Genomic DNA, 10738 nt, shown 5'->3' on the forward strand with positions numbered 1-10738 from the left:
AGCCAAAGAAGCAGATCAAAAGAGTTGAAAGGAATGATGGCTGGAAAGGACAGACATGTGGCAAATGTACTCTACAAGAAATCTTGTAGAATGATTGGACTTGCATTCAATTGTGTATTTGTATAGCTTTGATAATTTTTAAAAGAAGCAAAGATAAATAAATTGCCCAAGTTCACCAGATCTGATGTGGGGGAGCTGGGGCTTGAACTCCAGCAGGCTGTCCCCAAAGCTGAGGCCATGGCACTATGTCATACAGTGGATAAAATCCACCTCCCCACAAGCGCTCCAGAAAACAAAGAAGCGGTAGACATGGGAGACCCAGCCCCGAGCCCACAAGGGTGCGCAGAAAGGGTACTGCTTCCTTTATTCCATGGGGCCAGTCACACCTGGCTTTCAAAGAAGGGTCGGGGAGAGCCCTGCCCTGCGCCCAGACCTGAGTGCTTTTGAGTCTTGCTATAAGTTTTCTGAGTTCCCCTACAACGTCCAGGATCTGCCAGGGCCAGGAGCAGCACCTGGACAGGGCTCCCAGTTAGCAAGTCCTCCCCTTAATAGAGTTTTCCACCTCTTAGCCTTCCCTCTTTGGGGGGGGGGGGGTTGTCTGCTGAGCAGACACCTTGCCGAGCTCCGCAATGCTTCAGAATCAGCATTGTGCAAGATGGGGCCAGCAGAAGGGTGCTGAGACACTGGCTTTGAGTAATTAGTTGTTTGCATAGGCAGGGGCCCTGAAAAAACTATCTGCCCAACATCCCCAACAGCCAGGAGCAGATTTGCTTTCAGGACCCGCTGGGTCACTGTCCCTTTCTCATTGCTCAGGCTCTGCCCAATAGTGGCAGCTACAAGGTTTCAAAGCACCTCACTGCGGAGGTCAGCTCCCTGGATGATTCCATATACCCTCAGGTGAGCAGCAAGCCTGCAGGAAGTCCTTACTGAGCAGCTATCTCAAGCAGAGGCAGGATGACACAGAGAACAAGGAAAACACCTGCCCTCCATTTCCTGGGCTGGAGGGAGAGACAGAGGCATTAGGGAGGACTGCAGTGAGCAGGTACCTGAGTGACAGCTGGGTGGGCACAGAAAGGGGTTCAGTGTGGCCTTGAATGAGGCACTCTGCAGTGCTGCAGGGAGACTGTAGTTTGGTTGGGGAGCTGCTCTAAAAGTTTCTCAGTTTTGGGATCTTCCAAGATGAAAGTTTTATGATTCTCCAATTGGAATTGTTCTCCGGCCTCAGGTGAACCCTGGGGGCCCAGGTCTCTGCCTGTGCCAGTGATCCAGGTTCTAACTGTGCTTTTACTTCAAAGCTAGAAAGGGCCTGGAGAACCAGGAAGTCCATTTTCTCTCCCCTCACTTGAGGAAACTGAAGGGTCCTGCTCATGCCACCTAGCTACAGAGGTAGGATTTAACACTTTGACCTCTGATTTCCATCCTAACTCCAGTCTGGGACAGGGGCATGGGTACTGTGAGGCAAACAAATCCCTCCTTTTACAAAAAGACTCCAGCCCCAGTAGCAGTCTTCAAAACTTCATTTCTAACAAACAAGAATCCAACAACTCTTCAATCAACAAACATCCTGGAGAGTAAGCCCGGGGAAGACAACTGTCCCCGCAAATTGGTGCCCCCAAGACCTCACAGTCTGATGAAGGGTACATGCACGACCACACGTAATACTTCTGGAGCTTCAGCGATTTCCTCTGGTGTGCTTGGCATGTCGCAGACGCTCAGCAAACGGTCCGGGCGTTGATTATTGTCCTGCTCAAGGTGGGTCTGCAAAGAGACCACAGTAGGTTGCGAAGTAGAGCGGCGCTCAGGTGCAGGCTCCGCGATCCTCCCTCCTGCGCGGGCGGGGCGGGGCGGCGCCTGAGCATCCTCGGCTCCTCCTCGGCTCCTCCTCGGCCAGGTCCGCGGGCGGCCGCCGGGCGCGCCCAGGGAGGGACGCGGGGTCGCGCACGCAGGCTGCCGGGGCCGCGCCGGCAGCCGGGGCCGCGCACGGGTTGGTCTCTGCCCTAATGCGGTGGCTGGCGGCGAGAGGCGCTGCAGGGGACTCGGGGGAAGTGGCGGCGCCCGCAGCGGACAGCACGGACTGCGCCCCGGGCCGGAGCCCGAGCCGTCGGAGGTAGGCCAGCGTGGACACCCGAGAGACCGGGTGGGGGTCATGCGGGGGTCACGAAATCCGTCTGTCCTGGTTCCCGCCTCCTCGTTCGGCTCCATCCTCCGACTTGACCCCTCCCCCTCTGGCCGCCTCCCTGCGCCTTCTCCTCCGCACCGCGGTCACCTGTCCTGGACCCACCCTATCTGTTCTGCCGTCGCCTCCAGTCACCCCGTGCAGCCCCTCCCTCGTCCACCTACAGCCCTTCTCGCTTAGTGCCTGCATCCCCTCCCCTTCCCGCATCTTCATCCTCTTTCCCCTTTCCTCTGTCCCTGCCTGTCATGCATGGGCCCTACTGCCCTTTGCCCCTATTTCCCGCAACACTCCACTTTTCGTTTCCCCACTCGCCCTATTTTCCCCACCCCACACATTAGCCCCCTCCTGTCCTCCCCCACCTCTTGCCCCAGTAGCTGCTCAGAGCTCCCTGGCTGTCCATCCTTCCCCAGGTCCCCTGCACACCCTGTCCAGCCCCGTGCCAGCTGCCCGGTCTCCTCAGCACCACAGTCCCTCCCAAGCACTACGCCTTCTCCCCTTGGCTCCTGGCTTTCCTGCCACCCATTACCCTCTTTGCGTTTGTCTTTTGGGAGCTGCTTGTACCAGGTGGCTTGTCCTCAGCTCCCTTGCTAGCCCCCCAGGGTCCTCCCAGCTCGAGGAAGCGTAGGCCTCTGACTGCTAGATGGACTCACTGTTGTGGGCGCAATCTACTTATAGCCCTTTCAACACCTTGATTCAGGCCACGGCCTGGAAGGGTGCTGAATGTCAGTAGGCCTCTTTGCATTCTGAGCCAGCCTGCCCTACCCTCAGCTATTCAGGTTTGTTTCCTAGATGGTTTCTGAGGGATCTAAGTGCAAGGATGGGGAAGGACCAGCTCACTCTGAGTCCCGTGAAACCCAAGGGTGTAAAGGACCAGATGAGAGCCCTGCCAGAGGGCTGGAGAATTGGGGACATTAGAAGGGACTTTTCTTCAGCCTGCAAGTCAGCACTTTGGCATCAGGCACTGTCTTGAGTGTGGCCCAAGGCTGCACTGAGAGTGGGCAGACTGCTGAATCACCTAGACTCTTTCCCCACAGCAGCCCCTTTCTTGCTCCAAGCCAGGGTCTGTCTGCTTCTGGTTCCTTCCCTGGCTCCTTTCATGGGCCGTGTGTGTGTGTGTGTGTGTGTGTGTGTGTGTGTGTGTGTGTGTTGGATGGCAACGCCTCCTCCCTTGGTTGAGAGGAGTGGATGACAGTGCCCCCTTTCTGCCTGTCTCTCCTCCTGGCATGAGGGCCCAGTGAGTCTCATCTACCCTTGGAACTCTAGTGAGCCTGGCTGGGCTCCAGACAGATCTCCAGCAAGGCAAGGGCAGGCTGCATGAAACTTTAAGCAGAAGCTGAAGCCCAAGGAATATGTGTGTGGAGAACGGAAGGAAGACCGTTGGGACAAAGACTGTCAGTTGTGAATGGGGGCTGTGGGAAGAGAAAGGGAGGTGAAGGTCTGTTCTGTCCTCCCTCTGGCTAAGGATGAAGGGTCTGGAGGGGTCCCAGAGTGAGAAGAATTGAACATGAGTGGCCTGCTACGCGCACAGTGTGTTCTCCCTTTGTCTGGACTGCGTGGCCACTTTGGAGGGAGTTATTTCCCTCCCTAGTCTTTGAGTTCAGCTAAAGGGGTGCTTGTGTGTGTGTGTGTGTGTGTGTGTGTACGTGTGTGTGTATGTGCACATGCGTGTGCGCATGTCTGTGTGTAGGAAGATGGAGAACACAAACGAGGAAAGACTTTTACACAAAGCTCCAGAAATTGTTTGTCACCATGAGACAGGTAATGACAGTTCATTTCCTGCTCTGGGGTCCCCAGCTAAAATCCAGACTTTTGAGTTGGGAGGTTGACAGCAACTGCACATAGATCCTGCCCCTTCTGTGGGAGGCTTCCTCACTTTGGAAATCTGAGTGGTCAGACGCCTTCAGCTGATGCATGTTAATTCAGTATGGGCCACAGGCTGTATCTGGCTGGGGGCATGCAGCCTGGCAGCTGGTTGACCCCTGCTTTGTCTCTGGCACCTATGCCCTCCCCATCACCGCTGGGGGGTGGAAGCTTCCTCTGGCATCCGTGTTTCTAGGCTGCCAGCTTTTCCTGGTATAGGGAGGAGGTATCACCTGCAGCTGTTGTCGCGAGCTGATTGGAGGAAGGTTCTGACGTTGAATCACTTGATTGGGGCTTGGGTAAAGTGGGGGATTCTGATAACAGCATACCTATTTCTCAGTTCTGGGCATTACATCTCTCCCTTCACCCCCTTGTTTAGCGTCACAGAGGATACAGAAGATGAAACCAAGGCACACAGAGAAAAGAATCAGCTCCCAAGAGAGCTGGGCAAGACCTGGCACTTGTGCTTCCCTGGCTCCCTGAGGGCTTAACCGGCTGTGCCTGTGATGGCTGATCCTTTCATACTGGGGAGGTGGCTGGAGTTTGGGTTCTGAGGGGGGCCTAACCAAAGCATGATCTTGTTTCTGCAGTGACTGAGGGACAGGGTTCCAAGGCTCTGATCATGCTGTTGGAATTAGTTTCCCACCTCTGGCGGGAACGTAAGGCTGGATACAGCTTCCTCATTTCACAGCTACTTATAAAGCTTTAAGTGCTCTTCTGCTAAGTGCCAAGATTGTAGAGTGGGAAAGTAAAACAGAGTGAGGTCCCTCAGTGCTGCCAGTGTGATGGGAGAGGGAGACAGGTCATCGGATACACAATATAGATGGGCTTGAGCGAGAGTGCGTGGACGGGGTGCTGAACTGCTGGATCCAAGCTCTGATGGTGTTGGCTCCTCTCACTCACAGCTATGAAGAGGGTTTGGTTGATGCCATCCAGAAAGGAACCCTCTTCATGGCTGTACTTATCTGAGTGGCCCCTCCCTACTCTGCATGTTTGAGTTAGTCCATTTTATTACTGTGTCTTCAACCTTGGAGCCTATGTCAGGAATTGAGGTGTGTGCTGGGCATATAAATTGAGTTGTGGAGAAAAAGTGAAAACAAATTAAAATAATTATGAGAAATCTGCTCTCACAGAGGCCGCATGGATTCCAAGCATAAGAGGAGCATGACAGAGGGGTCACATTGAGCAGAGGACCCAGGGTGGCCCCAAGGTGTTTGGTGGCCTGCTGCCTTGGCTGTGGCAGCTTGATGCAAGCCTTTGAGCAGTGACTCAGAGTGAGCAGTTGAGAGTTCAGGCCCGGATGAAGGGCCAGGTGTGGATGTATATGACCTGGAGTCTGGGACTGCAGGGGACAGCAGTGGGAGCTAATGGCTGTGCCGGGTGCTTGAGTAGGCACTTGTGCAGCTTTGCTGACCTAGGGCATTGGTCAGATGGTCCAGCCAGCTTGAGGTCTCTGGAGCCACCCTTCTTTCAAGCCAGGGGAAATACAAGTGGCATAGTACCGATAGTCACTGTTGTTGAGCGCTTCCTGTGTGCCAGGCATCCCATTGTGTGGTTTGAGCACATCATCCCATTTAATCATCATAAGCATTAACTCTGTAAAACAGCTAGTTCTGGTTTTACAGGTAGTAAAACAGACTGTGAGAGTTGTTACTTGTTTAAGATAACAGAACGGGTGAGTTGCTGAGCTATAACTTAAACCACTGTTTGTTTGACTTTGAAACCCATGCCTCTATCTCTGCAAGCCATGTCTGCAGGATTTATATTATTGATTAATTTCTTTTTTTCATCCTTTCCTCTCTCAAATGCAGTCCCCTGCAAAATTTGGAGTGCTTGGACTGCAGTGGGGTCGTCCTCTCAGGCCTCCTCTTCCCCCTTAAGCGCCTGCAGTGCCCCTCCTCTGGGAATCAGCTGCCTGAGCATCTGTCCTCTCCTCCTTCACCTGCTCCTCCTCACTCATCCCCTCCTGGGCTTGCCCAGCCCCTCCTGCAAGGCCTCCCTGGCAGCTCCCTCCTTATCATTATGATGCTAATCGTGGTGTTAATTTTTCTGAGATCCAGAAAGAAAGCCCCAATCTGTTCTAATGAATTTAATTAGAGAGGGGCTTGGAGGGCTTCAGAACCTCTTACCAGGATCACAATAAACAGAGTTAACGAGATAAACAGCCCAGGATCAGCTTCTCAGGGGCTGGGAGAGAGGATTTCTGTCTCAGTCCTCTGTAAGAAAGTCCTGAGCATGCACAGAGAGTTGGAAGGAGGCTGTTGTCTTCCAAGTTTGCTCCCTTTTGCTGCATTTTTCTGAGTTCCCCACATATGTAACATCATCCACAGTTCTGCCCTTAGTTGGTAGTTGAACTTTCTGGAAAATCTAATCATCCCCACCAGCACCACCACTTATGGAGCACTTACTGTTTGGGTCAGGGATATCATACCACGTTTCGGCTTATGTGACCTTGTCTCTACCCGACAGGTGGTGAGATATGTGTTCAAATATAAGGGCCATTTGTTAATTCCAGACAGTGTTAGAAGATGACAGCATTTCTGACCTCAATGTTTTCTTGTGATAAGTACCCAGTGTGGGTCTTGAGAAGCAGCACTTGAAGACTTTATGATCAGAGTGCTAGCGAAAGAGCAGGTGTGTTCTGAGTGCCAGAGTCCTTGTTCCTCTTCCCTGCTAGTGCTGGGGTCATTCTGCTTTGCTTCTCTGAACACTTAGGATGGCCAGCTTGGGCAGGGGCTTCTTAGGGACAGGGAGATACTGCCTTCCTGCTGATCCTGGATCAGGATAGACAATTGGACCGGGTTGACCAGAGGCTGAGCTTTGTGCTCAGAGCTTGTGACTTTCTGGGTTGAGAGTAAATGTCTGGCAGAGTAACTCCAGGGACTTTGCCCGGTAAGGAGAGCTCCCTTCTTTACTGCTGTAGACCAGCTGGCTGGGGCAACAGCACTTCTTTTTAGATAATAATTTAGTGGAAGTTTCAAGCTCCAGGATCAGTGCATTTCATAACTCTTCCCTTTCTATCAGTTCCTGGAAGGTGTGCACACGTATGCTGCCGATGTTAGTGAAATTATTCTGATGAGATTTTTCTGTCACTTGCAATGTAAAACTTATTATGCATTTCTGACCTGAATGTTTTCTTGTGCAAGAGCAGATAATCATCTTGATATCTTTTTTTGGTGTGTGTGTGTGTGTGTGTGTGTGTGTGTGTGTGTGTGTGTGGTACCAGCAGTTGAAACCAAGGCCTTTGCACATCCCAGGCTTTTTTTTTTTTTTATCTTTTTAAATTTTGAGATCGGGTCTTGCTAAATTGCCAGGCTGAGCTTGAACTTGGGAGTATCCTGCCTATCCTTCCCAGAGTCCTGTGATTCCAGGTGTGCACCCTTACACTTGTCTACTCCTCCATCTTCTTGTTTGTAGACACATGAAGTGATACTTTGAGAATAGGATGTTAATTGTAAGGAACTAGTATGACAGTTATTTTGACAGGAAGTTTGGTGTTGAGCTGAAACTGCAAGTCAATTTCTCTAGTCTTCTTAACTTTTGAGACAACCAGTATTTTATTTGGGGTCACCTAAAACTTTGGTGCTTCTTGTCATTTTCCATGGTCTGTCTGGGCTTATGTGTAATTAGTAATGAAGTCAGTACACTGCTGTGGGCTGTCAGTTGATCTATATGAGAGAAATTTTCATGGGCGGCATTATTATCATGCCATTGTTGTAATGCCCATTGTGCGGTATTTTTCCACATGTTGGAGAGGTGACATATTCTTTATGAAGGAAAAAGCTTTTTTGAGACCACAGACAGTTTTCCTCTGCTGATGCAGGCAAAGGCAGAAACTAGATCTCTGTGATCACCACATTGGGAGTTAATGGAAGATTCTCTGGCTGACCCCAGCCCTGGACTCTGCCCTTATTTTATAAAATATTTATTGCATTTGCAGTTATTCTCTCAAATTCATACCATGTGCACAACCTTCTAGTTGGAAATTTGTTTTGAGAGAACTCTTGATTCATGAAGGTTAGAAATGTTTTATTCCAAGGTAATTATTTTATTGATCAAGAATCTGAGGGGGCCCAGCCCTAGCTCAGTTCTTGGGCTGGAGAGATGGCTCAGTGGTCTAAAGCACTGACTTGAAACAAGCTTGGCAAAGCACAGGGACCGCGGTTCGATCCCCAGCACCACATGCCAGCCAGACCCGCCCCCTGGTGGGCTGAGCTGGCCACACAAACACACACACACACACACACACACACACACACACACACACATACTAAATAAATAAACAAATGTTTAAAAAAATTTAATATAGGAGCTTTAAAAAAAAAAAAAAAGAATCTGAGCCCCAGAAGACTTTTGTGGCATGACTTTGGTGGTTTTTTGGGTATTTGCTGGCAAAATCTAGGTCTTCTGCATGTTGGTCCGTGTGGCACTTTAAGAACCATGTATAAACCTAGTAGTTGTATAAGACAGTATGTAATTATGCTTTCTAAAAGAGAACGTGAACTATAAATGCTTTGGAATATCAGAGCAGGAAGGAAATCAGTGAGTCTAAAGTGTCAAATCTTGGTAAAGATTTTGAAGTGGTGGAGGCAGGATTTGTTTTTTTATAGGTAGTAAAGATTGGACCTTGAGCTTACCAGGCAGGAACTTATGGCTCTGAGCTATCTTCCTGGCCCTAAGGAGGCGGATTTGAATGGGCAGAAGAAGAAAATAGGTATTACTCCTGGGGTAAAAGGATCATATGAAAGGTTTGGGGGAGGAAGTAGTGTGCTCAGGTATGGGGAGCTGGCTGGCCTCGTGCAGTGGGAAGGTACAGCCGGAGGGCTGGAGCAGGGCCAGACTGCAGAGGACCATGTTTTTTGCAACAAGGAGTTGGACTTTATCTTGATGTTAGTGAAAAAGAAATGCTTGGAGCTTCTTAGTTGAACTGGCTCTTGCTCTGAAGACAGCAGGGACAAGTAGCATTAGGAGTGAAAGGGCAGCTGGGTCCCGGGGACCTGGCAGATTCAGAAGGGATGGCTTCTTCTGAAGGGGTATGTGGGGAGAATGGGAATGAATTCTGAAACTTTCAGGAGCTTTTGGAGGGAGCGTGTCGCTGTCCAGAGTGCTGACCTGTCTTCTGAAAGGTTGGAAAGTAGAGCTCCCAATGCTTAAAATATCCAGAGGGACACAGAAAATGATTCTGGCTAGAACTAGGCAGCATGTGGGCTCCCTGGCAGAAGCTGGCTACAGCACGTGACTTTACAGCCCTGTAACGAAAGCAAAAGGCTGGATCCTCTTAAAAGTACGGTTGGCGTGCGTGTGTACGTATATGCATGCTCAGAGGGCCCTGGGCCAGCACCCCCTCCCAAGCTTCACTTTAAGGTCTCTGTGTTTACATGAGAATTTTAGCATCCTTCATAGTAAAAATACACCCCTTTACTCCGCATCCTAAAGAACACCTACAACTTACCTAGCAAACTAGAAGATAGCAGCAGAAGTTGCCAGAAGATCCCATTCATGATTCAAATAAAATATCTTGTGCTCAATGTGAATTTTGTTCTATAGAATTTTCTTTTTTCTTTCTTTTTTTTTCAGTATTGGGAATTGAACTCAGGGCCCTGCACTTGCCAGGCAAGCGATTATTCTACTGAGTTATCTCCCGGCCCCTAGAATTTTCTATGCTGATAGAACTTTCTATTCTACATCTGCACTATGCAACATGGTAGCCACTGTTTCCATGGAGCTTGGATTCATGAAATGTGGCTTGTGCGGCTAAAGATTTGAATTTTTTTTTTTTTTTTTATGTATTTGGTACAGGATCTCACTACACAGCTCAGACTCATAGTGATCCTCCTGTTTTCAGCGCCCCCCCCCCGCCCCCGGCTGGGCTTAGAGGTGTGTGTCACCATGTCATGCCATAGTAGTCGGCTCAGTGTGCCTGGGGGCAAGGCCATCATGCATGTGGTGCCAGGGATCAAACCCCAGTCCTTACCTAAGCAGACACATAATCCGCTGAGCTATCTTGCCAGCCCAAGATTTGAATTTTTAATTAAATTAGGTTTAAATTTAAATAGCCATAGGTGGCTAGGAGGTACTGTATTAGAGCGAACATCTCCATATAGTCAGTATCCTTGACGTTGCCACTTGCTGGTGCTCATTGGTTCCTCATATCTCCCTGATGGAGTGAATTGAACTTTTAAATGAGGGTAAGTCGAACAGATTGCTGGAGAGAGCCCCATGCTAAATCCAAATGCAATCTGTATCCAGCTGTGAGTTTCATTCTGCCTTTTCTTGTCACTGTAGTGAAAACAACCTTGTGGTATGCCCTGCAATTTTCTGTTCAAGGGCAGGGAGGAGTCTCCTTGGATTCTGGCTTGAATCCTAGGGACCTGATCCAAGACTTTTTGGAGCCTCAGATGGGCAAGCTATGCAGCATTTAGGGCTGGAAATCTGGCCCTGAGGTATGGTGGGGAAAAATGATAGGCTGTTGTGTCAGATGCTTGTGGGTATCCACTAGAGAAAGGTTTCCCATCTTGATCTATCTCCTACTCAAATTTTGGGTGTCTTCTTTTTTTTTTCTTGCAATACTAGGGCCTTCACACTGAACTACACCCTCAGCCCTGTTTATTAGTACAGATTTTCAGTAGATAATGATTACATTTATTATGTGGAGTTAGTGCACATACATAACACATCTTAATTCTTTATATATCTTTCTCT

The 10738-nt window shown here is 49.7% G+C and overlaps 1 protein-coding gene across 16 annotated transcripts in view; it reads left to right on the top strand.

Moving 5' to 3' along the window:
* The first annotated feature begins 1984 nt into the window (after nucleotides 1-1984).
* The window catches only part of Nfasc (neurofascin), a 191064-nt gene continuing 182310 nt past the window's right edge, over nucleotides 1985-10738 (top strand). For 9 of the 16 annotated variants that reach the window (XM_023701250.1, XM_023701255.1, XM_023701252.1 and 6 more), the window contains exon 1: nucleotides 2028-2107. Coding sequence is in view for 7 of the 16 variants with exons in the window: in XM_023701259.1 (XP_023557027.1) it covers nucleotides 2001-2107 (107 nt within the window). In the remaining 9 variants the exon portion in view is untranslated. Of the gene's footprint in view, nucleotides 2108-10738 lie in introns of all 16 variants that reach the window. The other 7 variants (XM_023701259.1, XM_023701260.1, XM_023701265.1 and 4 more) reach the window with 2 other exon arrangements.

The sequence above is a fragment of the Octodon degus genome, unplaced genomic scaffold, assembly GCF_000260255.1.
Source record: "Octodon degus isolate 3935 unplaced genomic scaffold, OctDeg1.0 scaffold00131, whole genome shotgun sequence".
Lineage (NCBI taxonomy): Eukaryota > Metazoa > Chordata > Mammalia > Rodentia > Octodontidae > Octodon > Octodon degus.